Source organism: Symphalangus syndactylus, chromosome 2, assembly GCF_028878055.3.
Source record: "Symphalangus syndactylus isolate Jambi chromosome 2, NHGRI_mSymSyn1-v2.1_pri, whole genome shotgun sequence".
In the NCBI taxonomy this organism is placed as follows: domain Eukaryota; kingdom Metazoa; phylum Chordata; class Mammalia; order Primates; family Hylobatidae; genus Symphalangus; species Symphalangus syndactylus.
In genome coordinates this window covers 139,061,735-139,082,363 of record NC_072424.2, presented here as the reverse complement: position 1 = coordinate 139,082,363, position 20,629 = coordinate 139,061,735, and the positions used below count along the sequence as shown (strand labels likewise).

At 39.7% G+C, this 20,629-nt stretch overlaps 1 protein-coding gene across 13 annotated transcripts in view; it reads left to right on the top strand.

Moving 5' to 3' along the window:
• PRKN (parkin RBR E3 ubiquitin protein ligase) overlaps positions 1-20,629 on the top strand; it is a 1,390,810-nt gene that overhangs the window by 1,187,519 nt on the left and 182,662 nt on the right. For all 13 annotated transcript variants that reach the window (XM_055269079.2, XM_055269069.2, XM_055269111.2 and 10 more), the window contains one exon: positions 791-940. In XM_055269079.2, coding sequence (XP_055125054.1) covers positions 791-940 — 150 coding nt within the window. The remainder of the gene's footprint in view (positions 1-790; positions 941-20,629) is intronic.

The following is a 20,629-nucleotide window of genomic DNA, read 5'->3' as shown; positions in this document are numbered from 1 at the left end:
AATTAATAATCGAGCAAACCTATTTGACTTGATCTGAGTTTATATTACAAATAATGTAAGATCAAAAATGTAGGGCCGCCACAAAGAAGACCTTGAAAATGATCTGATGGAGTGTGGAATTTATTTGCAGGCTGGGGAAACCATTAAAGGAAATTGAGCAAAATGGTAACAGGAAGAAATGATGTCAGGGACACAAGATATCATGCTTTAAGAATAAGAATAATGATAAAGGGAGAATGTGATTCTTTAACATTAGTCTTCTTCTAGTGCATTGATATTGTGTGGGCTGCCAACATTATGAGGTGGAATGCTGGACCGATTTTCAAAATAATTATAAAACCTTGTTGAATTTTAAATAGAGGCATGAAAATATATTGCTTTATAAGATTGATAGTTATGTATTATAAGCGTTCATCATTTAATGCATAAATATGTTCCTTAAAATGTATACGAAATAAGATTGTTAAAATATAGTTGGTAGAAGCAATCTTATAAAATACAAAACTTTGGAAAATCTATTTTCTGAAGACAAAAAAGCAAAAAGTAAACTCACTTATATGTCTTGCCAGTTGAATTTGGTAGACTTTTTCTACATTGAACCTTATTTGTCCTCCCCTATCAACCCTCTGGCCCTCTCCCTCCCCCTACACACACACACACACACACACACACACACGCATTATTTTACTGAAACTGGTTAACCAAGAAATCCTATACACTGTAGCTCCTAACCCTTTGGCTGAAATATGCAGTCGGTTTGAAAGCTCAATCTGCTTTTTGGGTTTTGCAGTACAACCGGTACCAGCAGTATGGTGCAGAGGAGTGTGTCCTGCAGATGGGGGGTGTGTTATGCCCCCGCCCTGGCTGTGGAGCGGGGCTGCTGCCAGAGCCTGACCAGAGGAAAGTCACCTGCGAAGGGGGCAATGGCCTGGGCTGTGGGGTGAGTACTCCCCACACCCCTGGGGCGGTGTGTTCCTGTCCTTGTTTGCTTTTGCACATGGGCTGGGATTATATTTTTATTTTATTTTCATTTTCCCTTTGGACTTAGACATCTTTGAACTTATGTATAAGAAAATAGATTTTAAATTCCTTTATAGGACTCCAGATTTGAAAATTTATGTATTTATTTTGGGGAAAACAGTTATATTAAGATTTTCTGCTTTGGTTGCTTATGGAAGTATTTACTTTAAGATGCTGTGAGCCAGTAGGCCAGACTTTTAAACTTTTCTCCCAGCACTCAGCTGATCCAGAGCAAAAATTTATTCTTTCTTCAGAGTTGCCTTTAAGTAGACAGGAGTGAAGGAGAAAGAATTCTCCATCAGTGACGTCTTAGTGACATTGTTTGCCTAAGTATTTCAAGAAATTAAATGAAGGTTAATGTGGAAAACTTGAAATGTTATTGTGTCATAAAAATCATTTTAAATAGAGATGAACAAAACTAATGGTGTCTCTTATGGACGCAGAATAAGAAATGTGGAAAATGTTTGTTCTAAGAGGTCAAACCATGTGACCTGGCCGGCTTTTCGAATGAATCTGTGGCTGCAAGCTTATGGCTCAAGGGGGGAAGAAGCATAACTCAAACACAAAAAGGCTTACTAAATTATAGGTTAAAATGACAAATGGATAGTAATCCTGATATTACATTTCATGCAGCCTGGAAAAGTAAGAAAGTGTATGTGCATATAAAAGTCTATTGAATTTTGATGGGAAACATTTCTTTTACAATTGCAACTTCATGAGTTTTGTGCAAGAAGGAGCACAGATAGCAGAGGTGTATTAGCCAGTCTTGATTTGGGGCTGAGCGCTGTAAGTCATCTAGGAATAAATTAGCATTGGTTCCCCTTAGTAAAGCTTCTTGTATGTCATGCAGTGGAGCTCATAAAACCCTGGGTTGAGCAATGGAGTAGAGGAAGTGGAAGTTGAAAAATAATGAGATACCATGGTGCCTAAGTGGAAAGAAATACCTCTGGATTCATAATCGTGATTGCATTAGAATGAAAACTCAAGTGTTTACTCTCCCTGGAGACGATAGAAATCAGGACACACTCTCCAGCCTTAGTCATCATCATGTGCTGAATTATCTGCACTGATTGTGTGTGGCCTCAGCAGGTTGCCAACCTCTGGGATCAGAATGCTAGCAAATGTTATCTTTGAAAATGAGCTTTTAACGAATTGTTTTTAACTACTGGCTAAATTGTGTGCTTCTGCCTGCTAATTGCCTACTGTGGTTCCATCCTCTAAAGCTGGATTTTAAGATTTTAACTTCCTTTAGGAGGTAGAGAATTTCGCCGGCCCATCTTTCGCATTTGGTTGTTGACCTTGCGTTAAGAATGTTGAAGGGTTTATGTAATGTGAAATCTTGAATATCTTTATCTTCCCTTTTTTATACAAGTAAATTATAAGTAAATAACATACATACTTAAACTGCAAATCATGGCAAATTATTTTAGAAGTGAATCAAAATGCTATAATGTCTTTGGATTAAAAGAGTTTGCAGACAAGCTTTACTTAAAGGAGGATAGCTGTGTTCTCAAGGTTTCTTTGTCCTTTGGCAATTCTAGGTAGTGTATTCTTACTTTATTTTAATTTGTTTTGATTTGTTGGTTTTGGAGGTGTGTTTGTTGGTTTGTGTATTAGTTATCTATGACTGCATAGCAATTCCAAATTCTAACAATTTAACATGATAGAAATGTATCATCTCACAGAGTTTCTGAGGGTCAGGAATCACCCGTGAGTGGCTTCGCTGGGTACTTCTGGCTCAGGGTTCCTCCTGAGTTTGCAGTTTAGCGGGGTCACAGTTATCTGGAGGCTTAACTGGGGCTGGAAGATCTACTTCCAAGGTGGCTCATTCACATGACTGTTGGCAAAAAAAAGTCCTCAGTTCCTCACTGGCTGTTGTCAGAAGGCCACAGTTCCTCACCACATGGCCCTTGTCTTAGGCTGTTTGTCCCCATGATGGCAGCTGGCTTTCCCCAGAGCAAGTGGTCCAAAAGAGAGAACAGAGAGAAGCTACAGTGCCTTGTAGGACCAAATCCCCAAAGCTGCACCTGTCACTCTCACTTTATTCATTAGAAGTGAGATACTAGATCCAGCCCGCTCTCAAAGGGAAGGGAGTTGGGCTCCATCTGAAAGAGTGTCAAAGAATTTATGAACATAGTTTAAACCACCACAGTTTGCAATTTGAAGAAGCTGAAAAAAGAACAGAGAAGTGATTTTCTAAAGGATGCACTGAACTGTATGCCTTCCTTTCCCTCCCTGTCTTTTTGCCCCAGTCTCCATACACTTTTGCAAGCTTATGTCCATTCCTATTGCTTTGGCTTCTCAGCAGAGATAAATTGACCTCATCATTGCCCTTTGTCTTCAAATCCCAAACTTTCACAGAAGGATATTCACCTAACTTGAATGCTAAAGGAATTCCACAGTGATTAAAAAAGGAGGTTGTGTTGAATGTGTGAAATTCAAACCCTGACTTCACAAACTACTAGTGGTTTTCATCTTTCTCAGTTTCCTTATCTCTAAAATAGGATATATATGAGCAACTCTGTATAAAACTATTGTGAATACTAAATGAGATTATAAATGTAAAATACTTAGAATAGTTCCTGGCATAGAGTTAAGTGCAAATTTATTTAATATTTAATCAAAAGCTTAATGAATATTTATCCAAACCTCACCCAAAGACCCAACATTCAAGGAAGATTGCTTACATGGCTTTCATTGGATATACTCTTACAAATAGTCTAGAATCCAGGATGTAGCCAGATCTACAGCAGGAAACTGGGCACCTGGACCTTATTATTTTTAGCCTTTCAAATAATTGCTTTTCCTAAATACTACTTTGCCATGATGCCATTTGTTTATATTATGATCATTACACAGGAAATGTGATGCCTGTGGTTCAGGACATCCCAACAGACTTTTCCACAAGGAACAGTGGTGACTATTCAAGTCTGATCTGAGTACCAGGCATACTTATGCTTGTCCTGAGGAAAGTTGCCTTTAAGGATGTTAAACCAACTGATAAGGTTTTCCTCTGAAAGTTGACTGCTAGAAAATCTAAAGCTACATCTGTGGGCTCCCTATAGCATATATAGAGGTCATAAACACAATGGATTTGGAAACTGGTTTCCTGACTTTACTTGTTTCCTTCTTTCTCTTCCCCTTTTCCTGATACATGTTGTTTTGCTGTGGTTTGTACATCCTTGTAAGCTGCCCATCATTTCTGGGTTTAAGGAGTATAATGGAAAGCCATTGTCTGGAAGAAATTGTGGTTAGATTATGTCATTTCAGAAGTAGAACATGGCCCAATACATAAAAGTTAGAAGAAGATGAATCTCTTTTTACTCTTTGCTCTAACGGTATGGACAGTGAAGAACAAAATAAGCTGCCTCGGGGAGAAGTGAGTGCCTCATTCAATACATCGTTCAAGGAAAAGTCATTGGTAGCAAAGCTATAGAAGAATTACAGAGTTCTAGATGTGGAAAAAGCCCTAGACATCATTAACTCCAGTGATTATCAGGATGTGGTTCACAGATTTATTCTAAGACACCTGTGAATTCACCTGTGCTTAATTTTTTTCCCTCCATTATCAAGATAGAAAAAGTACAACTCTTACTATCTGGGTATGCAAGAAATGTTAGCTGTTACAAAAAAAATGGCGTGTAAAAAAGTTGAAAACCAAATTCTCTGTCATTTGTGGGATTTAAAATTTTTCGGAGCTAGACACCCATGTGTTGAGCTCTAGGCTCCAGAGGATTCTAATCTTCTAGTCATTTCACCCACCACCATGCGCCTGGGTGGTCTTCCACACAGCTATGGTGTCTGTTGTATATCCTTTCCATCTGAAGGCTTCTGTGTCTTTAGTTGAGCTCCTGTAAAACAGGTGCTATAGTTAGTATTTATGACTCTTTTGTTCAAACATATGGGAATGTCCATTGGAAAATCAGATTCCAGACACTTTGCTCCACTGTGTCACAGGCTTATCTGTTCCCTGAGGAGCAATGTACCTTAACTAATAAATGAAGACCGGGATTTCCATTTAAATGATGATGTCAGTCCACCTAGGAAAGTCCTGATAAATGTAGGATGGATCCAGCAAATTTATTACCATTATAAAGAATTATTTGAAAGTACTACCACCCAGGATTCAAGCTGCAGTGTTACGCTGGTTTCCTGTCTTTATATTCCTGTCCTAAGCCTTTTCATTCTTCTTGGTGAATCATGTTTTTGGTGTTTAACATTCATCAAGTGTATGAATGAATGAATGAATGAATGAATACAATAAATGGTTGAGTGAATCTTAATAATCTAGGAGTAATATCAATAAGCTATTACTTCTATTTTCCAATATTAATCATAATTTATCCCAGTATTAGAACTGCTTACCTTACCCCAACAAAGAGCTCTTTGAAAAATATGTAAGCACCTTTATATACTTATACAATATACAGTGTTTTAATAGCACACATACTATATAATTCAGAAAACCAAAATAACACTACGTTCAGGGATCCACAAAAAGTCCATTCGAAACCTGAAAGTACTGCAGAATTTACAGAATTGATGTGCTCTACCAAAGGCTACATACATGGCCAAGTAAAGAGTACATTCTGATATGTAAAATGTCTTACTCTTGGGAGGACTGAGATTTCAGTTTTGACTCAGCACAGAATATTTTTACCTAGATAGAACGCGACAGAGGATGTATTTTGGTATCAAATACTAGTCTAGCCTCACTCTGCTAACCCTAGATCCTATTTTTACTACTGCTCATAAAAAAATTAATTGATTTCCTGAAGGATTCATGTTATGCATTATTCTTTTTCTCTGGCCTTATTGCTATTCATCAGAACTATCTCACAAACTTTTATGACTGATACAAAATGTTGACATGTTTAGTGCTGGAAAACATCAACAAAATATGGAATACATTATACTCACTGACCTGGGAATGCAGAAAGCTATGGCAATCAAACCTTCTGAGTTCTCTATAAATAAAACATCTTTATCTTATTTGATGTTGTCTTGGGGTATTATATGTCTGGGTGATAATTTATTAAAATAATGATTTGAAATTGGATGAGGAATTTTCTGTTTTTAATTAGAAATCTGGAAACAAAATGTAGCAACTGCAGAAAAATACACATTTAAATGAAAATAGAATTTCAAAAATCATGTTAGTGAACATAAGTTAAGGAAATGCAATAGAATTTCGTAAGGCATCTAACAGTCACTCTGTCCTTAAACAAACACTATGCTGTGTTGTTCGGAGGCAGATTTATCAGGGAACTAATAAGGCGTTCACCTTGGGCTCCTCACTTGCATGGACCCTTTCCAAATCCTCTTAACCGTGTTCATTTTCTTGCATTGATTTTCTTAAAAAGGGTTTCAAAAATTATAAAAATGAAGCTGTAAAGCCTCCCTCAAATGTGGTTTTAGACCTGTGCAAGTATAGGATATGACCTACTTCATGCAAAGAAATGTATATATGTTTTTGGTGAAAATGGTTATTTTGAACGACTTATAACAACAGCATTAAAATACTGTTGGAGGTTTTAGTGAAATGAGAGTCTGAACCTCATTTTCAGCCTTCACGTAGGAAAGGAGTCGATGAAGATAAATTATGGTGATACCTACCCTTTTACTCAAAGATTTAACTAATTATTGAGTTTAAAATCCAAATTAACAAATAGATGTGAAGCTGTTTTTTCAATAGGTGGAGCTTGGAAAGAGAAAACATGTAGATGATCAATATTTAATAATAAAAGGAAAAAAGAAAATGGTTACTTTTCTTATTCTTTAAGCCAATTTTAATTTATTTTTGTAAAAATATGTAATTTAATTAAATTATGCTTAGATATTTTTTAAACCATATTGAGTTTTTTTAAGACTAGAGATTAAAATCTAGTCTCCAAATATATGATGTTTTCAGGGAGACACCAGAAGGAACAGGTGTTTCTCAGGATGACTAACTGTGGGTTCATGAGCCTTCACTCCAGCTGTCCCCATGCAAGTTTGCCTCAACCACCTGGACACTCCAGCATGGAGAGAGTGGAATCAAATCTTGTTGGTACTTTAGGCTTTAATATACAAGATGTTCTTCATCAAAGAGCATTTTAAAAAAGAAAGTCGGTGTTATGAAATGTCAAAAATATGCAGTCCATGTTTATTTGACATGTGTCCAAAAATCTAATTTAAACTCGAAGATCAGCTCATTTGCAGATTGGAAATAAGTCTCGCTAGACTTTCTGCCTGTGAGACAGCTTGAAGTGCAAAGATGGAAAGCTTTGGAGAGTATTTATTTTAGTTAAAGAAACTGTTCACAAATGTACAAACAAGTTCTGCATACCATTCATCTGGAAAGCATCTATCAGTTGGCAGACATTCCTAGAAAGTGTTCTGTGATTTTGAGGTACAGCTGATCTTTGATGAGCTACTGGGAGTTGAGGGGTGCCAACCCCTCCTGCAACTGAAAGTCAGCAGATAGCTTAAACTTAACTACAACGATCCACTGTTGACGGGAAGCGTTATCAATAATATAAATAGCTAATGAGCAGGTATTTTGTCTGTCACATGTATTATATACTATATTCTTATGATAAAGTAAGCTAGAGAAAAGAAAACATCATTAAGAAAATCATAAGAGAAAATGTATTTTCTGTTTATTAAATGGAAGTAGATCACCATAAAGGTCTTCACCCTCATCGTCTTCATGTTGAGTAGGCTGAGGAGGAAGAGGAGGGGTTGGTCTCGCTGTTACAGAGGTGGCAGAGGAGGAAGAAAATCTACATACAAGTGGACTTACGTTCTAACACATGTTGTTCAAGGGTCAGCTGCATATAGAAAAGTATATTTTTTAACCCAACACAGACCACTAGCCATTCTTATTGTCTTTAGCCAGTTTTTGTTGAAATAAAGGTAAATATGAAATAATTATACTGTTGTTTTTTTTTCTTTTTGAGACGGAGTCTCGCTCTGTCACCCAGGCTGGAGTGCAGTGGCGTGATCTCGGCTCACTGCCACCTCCACCTCCCAGGTTCAAACAATTCTCCTGCCTCCCGAGTAGCTGGGATTACGGGCACGCGCCACTATGCCCAGCTAATTTTTGTAAATTTAGTAGAGAGGGGGTTGCACCATGTTGGTCAGGCTGGTCTCGAACTCCTGACCTCAGGCGATCCACCGGCCTCAGCCTCCCAAAGTGCTGGAATTACAGGCATGAGCCACCGCATCTGACCAATAATTACACTCTTTCAAAATTGTAAGATCCATCTTTTTGAATAACGTGTTAGAAACTCAGTTTTATGGCAAATCGATTGGAGAAACTTCTTTATAAGCTGCAGAGAGCTCAGAACAGACCTGAAAACAGACTTCTTGTGAAGATTGCATTGTTTCTGTGCATTTATTTTGGTCATGCTCTGACCTCTGTCTGAAGCTGTGTGTCTGACATGGCAGCCTTTAGCCACATATGGCTATTTAAAAGTAAATATAATTAAAAAGTCAGTTCCTCAATCACAGTAACCACATTCCAAGCGCTCACTGGCCATACATAGCAAGTGGCTACTGTATTGAACAGTGCAGATATAGCCCATTTTCCTCACTGCAGAAAGTTCTATTGGACAGTTTCGGTCTGGAAAAAGACAGGGACGTCTGTCCAAGGAGTAACATTTGCAAACTCAAGGTTTCCTGTGTTTTCAACACAAGCACTTTGAGCTATTCAGCTGTAGTTGAGGGAAATAAAGAAAAAAACTTTCCAGAAATTAAGCAATTTCTTGACTACAAAAATATAGAGCAGCATTTTCCAGAGTAGGGGTCATGCAATCCAGGTTCCAACAGATGCTGCCAGGAGCAGGGCAGGAGTTGGAGGACAGAGAGATGGAGCAGAGATCTGCAATCCAAGAGTTGGAGGCACCGGGTAAGCCAGATTAAACCAATTTCTTTCCTATAGGACTTAAAGCTTTCAATATGCAAACACGTATTGCTTGGACAAGCAGAACAGCACACTCAGCATTTCCTAAACTCTATAGAGCAAGAACTACCTTTTGTGTGGTACATTTTGTAAGACAGGTGTTTTATGAAGCAACTTGGGATTCAGATGGCTTGCTTTATTTTTTTAATCCATAGTGCTGAGTTGCATACTGCTAGTCACAATGAGCAAGTGATACCCAAAAATCAGAGCCATTAGGCCCACAACAGTTCGTTTTTGTAGAGAACTAATGAAAGTATGGCTTTTTAAATTATATGGTTTATTTGCCTCAAATGTATTTTTGAGACTACAATTTATTTTTACAGTAAAATCTTTTTCTTTCTAACATTGCCATTGATGTATATTTTTATGGGTTTAAGATCAATTAGAGAAGATGGGATGAAATTCTGTGATCATGTGTGCTTAGTAACTCTTCTTCCACGGGTTAATTAAATGAATATGAGGGATTTTAAAAATTCATAGAATAACTTATATAATGATAAGTAAAATATTTTCATAGGGCGTGTGTCACCATGTGTCAATCTCAAAAACATTAACTGCATGGGGCATTATAATAACAACAAAAATGACATGTAGATAGTGTTTTTGTTTTCCATGTCAGAAGAAGTGCTTCTGCAAACAGTGAGAACAATCCTAAGGATATAGCGCTTGGGTCCAGCCCAGCTGGGGCAGACCTGGGGGCCCCCCACCAGATGGGCAGCTTGCATCTCCCCAACCCCCAGCATTCTGAATGGTGATCTCCCCCTTTCCAGCACTATTTTGTAATAGATAAAAATATGGAAATGATCAACTTTTCCACAGTATTATAGCAGTTAAGTATGTTCTTGACATAATTATACAGTGGAATACAATGTTATGAAGAGTAAGGTCAATCCGTGTCCTGATACGGAACCACTTTTAATACACAGAATGAAGTAAAGACAGCATGAAAAGGGGATCCATGCACGTGAGTGTGTAAGATATTTTCTGGAAAGAATCAAAGACACCCTGGGAACAGTGGCTGCCTTTGGGTAGAGGAAGTGATGATGTGAGGGAGGAAGCTTTTACTTTTCAGTTTATAACCTTCTAGAATGTTTGAGGTTTCTGAACATGTAGTTGATGGTTACTTAGGGACTGAGTTTATGAATTACTTTTTTTTTAATTAAACTTAGTAATGTTATATGTTAAAAATAAAAGCAATGTGACCAATAATTAAATTAGGTGGAATTTTACACCTTTTTAGGCATAGTGTTTCTTTGAGGTTAAACTTAGGGAGAAGGAAATATGCTTTTCACTGGCAGAGACCGAGGGCACAGAAACCAACTCCATGAAGCCTCGCTGCTGTTCCAGAAAGAGCCAGGCGTGCAAGTGGCGGTCCGGCTGGCCATTCTTAAACCTGGAATGCGTCAGGAGCAACTCTCCTGTTATACCCATGTAGCTGAATGTCATTTTTTAATGAGAATGAAGTCCACTGGCAAATTTAATTTACCTTCGCAAAATAGGGTCTCTGAAACATGTCGCCAAATGTATTCAGCAGCCAATGCAAATCAGTGATGTTTTAATTAAATTACACAAAATGTTTAAATAGTTTAAATAGTTCTCACATTATAGGAAAACATATCCCGATGCTACCTTGCACATACCTGTATTCTAGCAATCATCTTCCTACAGGGAATTTTAGTGTTGTTTTTGTTCAGCTAGTGCCCCTTGAGGGTAAGGGCAGAGATTGTCTAGCATATGCCAAGAACATCGCATGTTAGCCTCATGGCATGATGAAGAAGCAGCACACCCTCACTCTTCACACGAAACAGGAACACCAAGGTCAGCGCTAAGTAACTGCTGTTATTCCTGTTGTTCATGACATTTAGGCAGAGTTCAAGGGAGCCCACACAGAATGAGCACTCAGGACTAGAGTGACAGGCATTTCTCTCCGTTGTCCAACATTCCACTGGGAAAGGCTAAGTCGATCAGTTATTCAATCAGCTCTCTCTACAAGCTCCTGGGAGGGAATAGGGCTTTTCCTGGGTAAAGACCAGCCAGTCCCATGGGCACTGGTCTCCAAGGATCTGCAACAGATGTAGAAATCACATTTCCTAGGATTCCAATAAATGCAGCCATTTTTCCTCCTTCTCTGCTTGGCATCTCAGTGGGCCCCAGGGTTCTACCAGTTGAGGTCCTCAAAGACTCACTTTTGCCTCTTTTGCACCAAGAAGTGGAAACGTGTAGTGTCCCCTGGGCAAATCTGATCTGGCCTGGCTTGACCTTTAGTCCCACCTCCCCTAAGATTTGGAGGTACCCCTGGCAGAACTATCCAAGCCTACCATACAGGCCTTTGTCCCCACTGTCCATTAAGAAGTTGATGTTGTGGACAGGGACTAAGAAGGAGATTTCTTAAAGTCCAATTTATTTAAGAATTTTTTTCAAGGAGGAGAAAAACATCAAGTAACTACAAGGCCATGGGTAAGGCCCAGGTCAAATGTATAACCCTTGCCTGTCTGTTTGCCCGTTCTTGAACCAGGATCAGAAGAAGTGTACAAGTGAGAAGGAACCCAGTCAGAAGGAGATAAGCCTCACTCTTGCACTCTAGGAGGTAATTTGTCAAGCAGGCCTATTGCTGCACTTCCAAAAAGCAATGTTCTTCCTCCTTTCTGTAGAAGAAGGCCAAGGATGCCTGTTTCTTTCTCCAATCAAAGTTGCCTGTTACCCTCCTTCAGACAGAAATAATATTGTTCCTGACACACATCACATTTTTCTTCACAAAGCCCTGTTGCTTATTGACAGAGTTCAGGGACAGTCTGGGAATTTGATGCCAAGTGATTTTTTCCCAATTCCTCTCAAGGTATTAGTGCTAAACTGGCAGGGCTGTAATTTGGAGGAAGTCTGTGTTCACTCTTCCTGTGGCCACCTCGCCATGTAGACGAACCCAGTCCACTTGCAGAATGTGACGTATCCCTAAAGAATTTTTACACATATTATCAAATGCAAGCTTTTGATAGTGTCCTTCTAAGAATTTGAGGCTGGGCGCAGTGGCTCACGCCTGTAATCCCAGCACTTTGGGAGGCTGAGGCGGATGGATCACGAGGTCAGGAGATCGAGACCATCCTGGCTAACACGGTGAAACCCCGTCTCTACTAAAAATACAAAAAATTAGCCAGGTGTGGTGGCGGGCGCCTGTAGTCCCAGCTACTCCGGAGGCTGAGGCAGGAGAATGGCGTGAACCTGGGAGGCGGAGCTTGCAGTGAGCCAAGATCACGCCACTGAACTCCAGCCTGGGCGACAGAGCAGGAATCCATCTCAAAAAAAAAAGAAAAAAAGAAAAGGAAAAAAAAAAAGAACTTGAAGCGTTGTTCTTTATGTGTAGAAGCCTGCATTTTGACGTGCCCTGATTATTTGAAGGAAATAGAAGAGATAGTCCAGTCAACTTATATTAGTCATTTGCAACAGAAATAAGATGAAATTTTATTTGCTGGATTTTTAAAGAATGTAGAGCTTGGAATGGATGTGTCCTGAAAGAGAAATTTCCCAGTGATTAATCCACCTTGTTTAGACCATTCATTTAAATGGTTTTACATGCAAATAGGAAGTACATAGAAAAGCTATGTATTCAGAAGATAGCTGCTACTTAGAAAGAAAGTAATCTAAATCAACGTAGGCTTCTCAAAAACTCCTCTTTTATATGAAGACATGGCTGGGCTTTGTATAAGCAGTATTGTATTGTTGTAAAGTTCAGAAGATGCTTAATCAATAAGAAAAGTTGAAGTAGAAAGATAGGATTAAAGAGATAAGATCTTTGTTAGACTAAATCTATTGACCCAGAACTTCCTGTAATGGGATGGATGGGAACTGCTTCACATTGTCAATGTAACAGAGGTTTTCCATCTCAAAATTGCTGTTTGGAGGCTATGTCACTGTGTCTATTTTTAGTTTCTTGGTCTAAAGAAACCAAAGATTGGTTTTGCAAGACCTCAGAAAAGCACAAAACTTCCCTTGTAAACATGATTTAGGTAAAACACTTACTGGGTATGCTTTTAATATTCTGAGCATCACGTTAAACGTCATTGATGTATAATCAGAAATCTGCAGGGACACAAACTACCTCAGAATGTGAATAAAATAGCCAGCATGAGACCGACTCTATAGGCTATTTACCTTCCCTGTACAAACACAACTGCTTGCTGATAGAGCATGACCCCCAGCACCTGGCTGTCAGCTGGCAGGGGCAAGTTTCTATCAGGTCACGGTTAGAATCTGTGTGTGCACAGCAGACAGACTGTAGACTAAAATGTCGGTTTCCCTCCTGACGGCCATCTCCCTCTTTCTCTTGCTAACAGAACAGACTTTTTTTTTTTTTCAAGCGTGGACCAGTTTGGGAAATGACCTCGTTTTCCAGGTCAGTAGTGAGTTCTGAGTAGTCTAAACCAGTCTTGCTAATCCCTTGACCCTTACTAGTGATCAGGTTTGAGAAGATCCAGGCCCTTCTAGAGTTCATTGCCCTACTGAGTTCATCAGCTCTGAAGCCACTCCATTGTTGGACTGCCTGTTATGGGATATGATACATTTCCTTTCTATTTAAGCCAGTTAAATTGGGGCTTTCTGTTTCTCCAATCAAAATCTCTTAATGGGCACACAGGCATTTATTTCTCTTAATAATGACCAAAGGAATTCATTGACTAAGGACTTTGGGCAGATATTGGGAAAAAAAAGAAGTATTTGATGAGCGCTTTTTAGTAGCAAACAAAATCACCTCCAGATTATTATATTCCTTAATATTGTTGTGTCTACTGTAACTGTAATCAGCAATAAAAAAAATCTTTTTGTTCCTCTCTGGCTAAATGGATTGTAGTAGGCTCCATTATATTATTCTGACATTAGTTCCATGGCATGTGGCCAGTTCCTAAGACTGCAGTGGCTTAAGGGGATGGCAGTTTATTTCTCTGTCTCATAAAACTATGTCTGGAGCTGGGATGCTCCACTCCACCAAGCCTTTAGTTGCCCTCATCTACATGGTGCAAGGTGGCTCAGCCCCAGGTGCACTTTTCAACCAGAAACAAAGGGGAAAGAGAAGAGGACATTCCCAGTCTCTTTAAAGGTTAAATCTGGAAGTAGCACACAACACTGTTCTCATATTCCCACAGAGAAAAGTTACTTGTGAGGCTACGTGGCCAGCCCCCAAAGCCGTTGGGAAATATCTTTATTCGGGGTGCGATGTGCCCAGCTAGAAACTGTTCCTATGAAGAAAAGGGCGAATGGATGACGAGCAGACAAATGTCAGCCTCTGCCTCATCTGGTGTCTTTTCTGTCTCCTTTTATCATTACTCAAATACCATTCACTTGTCTCCAGTCTCAGAGTTTCGTATTTTCATGCAGGAAAAGAAAAAAGTCTTCTGGCAAGAGGCTACTTCTTTTTTATTTCTAACAGAATTGAGTATTTCCTTGGTGATCTTTTTTTTAACAATATATATTTTTCACTTTCTGTATTCCCAGGCATGAGAAATTAGACCTCTAACTCTCAATAATACCCATAAAATTGTATTCGCCCCTTCTATTAAAAGGTGTTGCCACAATAACCTTCTGAAGTTGTGCATGTGGAGTTCGTATTCAGTAGTGCCATAAACTGAAAGCAGAGGTACAATTCTAGAAAATTCTCTCGTTTGATTGACGTTTACACCTGCTGATTATTTTGTTCTCATGTCACATACAAAGGCACTACTAAACCATGTAGAACCACATGTACCACAGACCAAAGCTTTTGGAGTTGCAAATTGAATGTGATATTTCACATAGCACTTGGAGTAATATCAGCTTCTGATTTCCATTTCTAACAGAAGTCCTAGGAGTTTTAGCTTTTATTCTTCTACCGCAATCACTAGAAATCATGCTGTTTTTAGCAACTAAGCTATACTCATAAGAAACATTCACCAAGGGGGAAAATTCAGTATATTCTTTCTTATATTTAAAATAAATTAGTAATACTTGTAGGGGAGAATTGTTTATTCTACATGCATGAATTGGTTATCCAGTATGTATGTGGCTCTCTGCTAGATGCTACAGGCACACAGAGGTAATGCCACAGACACCATGCTGAAGAAACACGTCGTCTAATGGGAAGACAAGAATGTCTGTGCAAAACAGCGTAGCCACATGGCAACATGTAATTGTGCCAGGGAATGTCCCGCAGAAATCCAGATACTCAAGGGCCTTCGTACCCAGTTCCCGCATCACGTTGAACACACCTCATAGTCACGTGTATCACATTGCTCCTGTGCATACCACTTGCCCACACGTGGAGCTGCTGTGGGGCTGCTGGTGGGGTGAGCAGGAGCTGCCTTCTATTCATTTTCGTATCCTCAGCAACGCCCCCTGCATTCAGCACACTCATCGTTGTATCATGAATGATGCAGTGAGAAAGGAAAAGGTTTGGAATCAAGAATGCAGAGCTTCATTAAGCGCACTGAGAAATTCGGCCTGGAAGTGGTGACTGAAATATTTCAGGCAGAAGATTCTGCAAGAGTGAAGGGACAGAAGGGACAGAAGGCCAGGCAGCTGCAGAGAACACGGCCAGGGAGGATTGAGTAGGCAATGGGGAGGAGCCGTGGACTCACGATGCCTGATCAAGAGCAGGAGAGGGAAAGGGAGTCTGGCCCTGCGGGCTAAGGATTCAGGTCTTCATCCTGCAGATCATGGAGGCCAGGCAAGGGCTTCCAGGGGAAGTGACATGATCAGATCTTTTGGAAAGAGTAATCTAGTGTGAGGGTGAGGAGAACAGGTGGAAAGGGGGTTCACCGAAGTCACAGAGACCACTGTGACGGTGAGTGTCTTGTGTGAATATACAGCCTTCCTACCTTATAAAACAGGAATCGCTATTTATCTTTTCTCTTTCTACTAGTGAAGCAGCATCGTAGTCTAGGGTAAATCCCCAGGGTTCCTTATCTCACGCCAAGAAAATTAAGTACACAGACACATGGGTGGGTTAAGGAGTAGAAAGTTTAACAAGCAGAAGAAAGGAGGGGGGAGGGCAGCTCCTTGCAAGAGTGAGAGATGTCTGAACAAAAGGGTTAAGGTGGCAGATCCCAGCAGATTTTATAGGCAGGCTTGAGGAGGGAGTGTCTGATTTACGTAGGGCTCACAGATTGGTTTGACCAGGTGTGACGTTCACTTAGCAGGCGGAGAAGGCTGGTCTCCCCACCCTAATCTTATTATGCAAATGGGCTTTTCACTTGGTGGGGCCATCTTGTCTGCTCCTTGCTGGACACGTGGCTGGCAAAATGAGAAGATGAAGCCGCCATTTTGAACATGGCTAGTCCCAGGTAGTATATTCCTACGGGCACAACTGCCAGCATGTACCCGTGCAAGCTTCCAGCATGCTTGTTTGTGTCTGCAGCTCGATTTTACAGGCTGCTCTTTGTTGGAAAAGAAAATGATTTGGCGGCTGCTTTTCATTAAGAGGAAAACCTTACTGAGGACTTCCATACCCTCACTGCCTAAGTAATTTCTTGTTAACTCCTATATCACTAGTTTTCCAGAAATTATTTTAAGAATTTTAGTTTCGTAATATCATACGCATTTAAGACTAATACCTCAGGGATGTGGAAGATTTAGATCATTCTTTTATTTTAGAGATTATTTAGAAATTGAATTCATAACCACTCTGTATAATGTTTAATAGCTAATATGGTACACTGTAGAATATTTAGACTCACCCGTCTTTATTATGCTGCATAATTTGCTGCCTTTTTTTAATCTAAAAATATGAGTTTAATATTTACAAGTCTGAAATAGCAAAGTTTCCTGTTTCCTCAGCATCCACCATGGTATCCAACACACATACAATTGTATAAGAGGGTTTCATATTGAAAAGTCCCACGAGTGACAAGATTTGCAGATTTATAAGAGGCTTTCTACCAGTATTTGAGAAGTGGTGCAGGTATAAGGGGTTGACAGTGACAGCCACCCTTTTTGACTCAGATATCCCAGCATCCACGTGCACGCACCAGTGAACAAGAAAAAGTGAAAGACAGGAAAGACCTTCTGACCATGACATTCCAGCCATATTACCATGTGAGCATCTCTCCCCTCTCGTAACCTATGGTTTCTATTTAGCAAGGATGTTTTTTTCTGAACTAATTTATTCAAAAATACAAACAAAAGCAAGTAAAAAAACCCACAAAGCTAATTTATAACAACCCTAGATATTTTCAATGTCTCTAGAGCATTTAACGTTAGTACACTGGGAATCACAGCCCACCCTGGAACAGATGGAGTATGGAGTAAACTCCTGAGTAGGGAGCTGGATCCAGACTCAGGCACACACAGACACACACACACTCACACACAATACATATACACCCACACTCACACACACACACACACCCATATACACATACCTGTTTCACAAACTAGATCCAGAAATAAACTTACCATTTTACCAATGAAAAAGTTATTTTTTTACTTAAGTGAACGCTGAAATTTGTGAATTTTAATTTTAATCCAGTTAGTTTTACACAAATCCCAAAGTCACTAGGCCAAATTTTTCTGCAAGGAGAAGCATTTTGCACTTATAGATACATAGATAGATTATATATACATATATATATATGTAGAGAGAGAGACAGTGAGATAGGATGGATAGATAGATTGATTTTTAATAGAGCTAATCATAGTGAAAATTTTAAATTGAAATGAGTTTCTTGTTCCAGGGAAGGGTATGAAGGTGAAGATTTGCAAATTTTTACCCCAAACCCCTTCTTTATTAAACACTTTTAGCATCTATCTAATTTCCTTGTAGTGCCTGTATCTCTGGTGTTTGCAAAGACTTTTTCTATGTATCCCTAAAAGTGGGATCCACTGTAACAGTTCCAAAACATTCCTCAAAGCTGTTCTTTTATAATCTCATCCTTCTCTTCCCTGAGCACCTCCATTTCCCAAGCCTGGATAATAGACGCAGGTAATTCACCCGCACGTCTGATATTCAGGTTTACAATTCCCTTGCTGGTAAGACTGGCATGACTTTTTTTCAGAGCACCCTGACTCCTTCCAAGGGATAGGTGCCCTAGAGCAGCAGGGACAGCACTCCTAAATATCCCCTACACGTTTGCAGTCTATATGTCTATGTCCACTCACACGTACAAGCCCCCTACAGAGAAAATCTTCTCCTTTGAACCTATGTTGGATTCTGCCCAGGTTCCTTTCTTTGGGATGGTCTTACTGGGCCACCTACCTTGGGACACTTTTAACTCATTTAGTTGATTTCTTCCAACACTGGGTCATTAAAATGTGGGAGTGCATCGGTTTTCTCGGCAACACTGCTGGGCAAGGGTGGTGCGTGGCATTTGTACAATCATTTTTAAGGCTGGACAAATGATGGAACTTATGGAACTTGCATTCAGGTAAAATAAACATTATTATCAGATGGCAGAGTGCTATGTTCTGTTTGAAGCAATAAAATATCCCGTAGGTAGTTGAAAATATGAAACTGAAATTTGATGTGTTAGGATTTTGGTAAAGATTTGAATCATCATTAGAAAGGAATTGTTGAAGCTCGCCAAGAATTGATCTGTTCTCTGAAGTAGAGCAGATTGACAGCCTTTTCTCTTAAAAGAAGCAAGCCTTGGGCCAGGTGTGGTGGCTCACGCCTGTAATCCCAGCACTTTGGGAGGCCAAGACGGGCAGATCACCTGAGGTCAGGAGTTCAAGACCAGCCTGACCAACACAGAGAAACCCTGTCTCTACTAAAAATACAAAAAAATTAGCCAGGCATGGTAGCGTATGCCTGTAATCCCACCTACTCTGGACGCTGAGGCAGGAGAAGTGCTGGAAGCTGGGAGGTGGAGGTTGTAGTGAGCTGAGATTGCACCATTGCACTCCAGCCTGGGCAACAAGAGTGAAACTCCATCTCAAAAAAAAAAGGAAGAAAGAAAAGAAAAGAAAAAAAGAAGCAAGCCTTATAGGTCTTCTTAGACATGGAATGGGGCTGCTCCAATTCCTGCTGGTCTCCGGAGGAGTTAAGAAAATGCAAAGGGCAATTTCTTCTAAAAAGTATGATTTTTCAAACCAGAGTACCTGATATGGAAGATGATATGCAATGTCACAGGAGAAGGTGGATTTCCCTAGACACTGGGGCAGGTCTGGGTGGGGAATGATACTTTTATATTGAACCAAACACGTGAATCTTCAAAAAATGTCTAAATTTACAACCCTTCCTTTGGGCTATGACCTCCAGACAATCCAAGTAGTTTTTGTTCTCTTTGTTCTCTTTCTTGTGCTGTCCAGGAACACCTGTGAGGGAGAGTTTGAGAAGTGTGCATTTTAGTGATGGCAAGAAGCCCGTGTGCACAGTCATGGCCCAGTGAAAAAACAGTTGGCTAAAACATCAGAGTAGTGTGAAATGAATAAGGGTTTTTTAAAAAAATGCTTCTTAAGTAAAATGCTTTTGCTGGTCTGTTGTTTTTATAACATGCTCAGTAAGTTTCACTGCTCTACAAAGTAGATTAATGTTCCTGTATTATTTTATTATATGTGCCATGGAAAAGGAACTGGTCCCACAAGGATTGATGTTAATTTGAGTCAAGTGGTGTTTTTCTTCATCATCAAAATGTAAGCAATTAAATCTCTACTTCTCAAATGTGAGAAATATAAGAGGGAATGTTTAACCCATGAAAAATTTTCCAGCCAGAGATAAAAATCAGTTGTATCAATAATGTTTATAAATCTTTTTTGATTTCAAAACTATTTTTGTATCTTATTTTGCAGAAGACAACTTATATGTAGGACAGCCTCTTCCAACACAGCCTCACTTAAACTGAGTTGCCGTAATCCTATGAGTAGACTATACTTCATCCAAATATGGAGGTTTATATGTTTTATTACTGGAACTGAAACTGTGTGAGTTTGAAGAGAAACCAGCCATTTCTCTGTCCCATTGCTGTGAGATCATAAGTAAGCCATTTCACCTTTCCTGTGCCACTGTTTCCCGTTCCTTGACAAAAGGAGGCCTCTTCCATCTCTAAGACTCGGAGCTTTCTTTCATGCTGGTATTGACATTACCAGAGCAGATGGGCTAAGGTGTGACTCGTCTCACTAAGCCTGTGAACTTGGTGCTTACTGCGGCCCCAGGTGAGGCAGCTGGAGGGACACAGCCATCAGCCACAACTAGGTGTCAACATCATCCCCATCCTTGTCTTCTCACCTTCCCTAAGGCATCCACTTTCAGCAATCGCTCATCAAATCAGATATTCGAAGATGAAACTCTTGCCTTTCAATACCCTAAATTTCACTGGAACAGGAAGGCATGCGCTGACTAGGGAGAGGAACGCAGCATAGAATCTGTGGCTGTGGCTCGTATATCTCATAGACATAAGACAGCCGTTTTAAGTAGCAGACTCCGAAATTAAGATATTCAAACAAGACTGTTCTTGTGAATATCAACGCAATAATTCAAATAAAACAAAGCAGGATTCCTGCCTTCTAAGTTAGAACCATGAGGCAGTCAAACTTTACTTCCTCGGCCCTTGGTACACAGTATGAGGCCCCAGGGAAGGCCTTATTTACTTGGCTCCTTTTTTCAGTTGTGGCTTAATTTCCAAGAATTTTCATCCAGCCTCTTAGGTTCTCATTGGACTTCACCTAATCATTCAGTACAAAAAGTCACCTCCCCAGGAGATAATTATG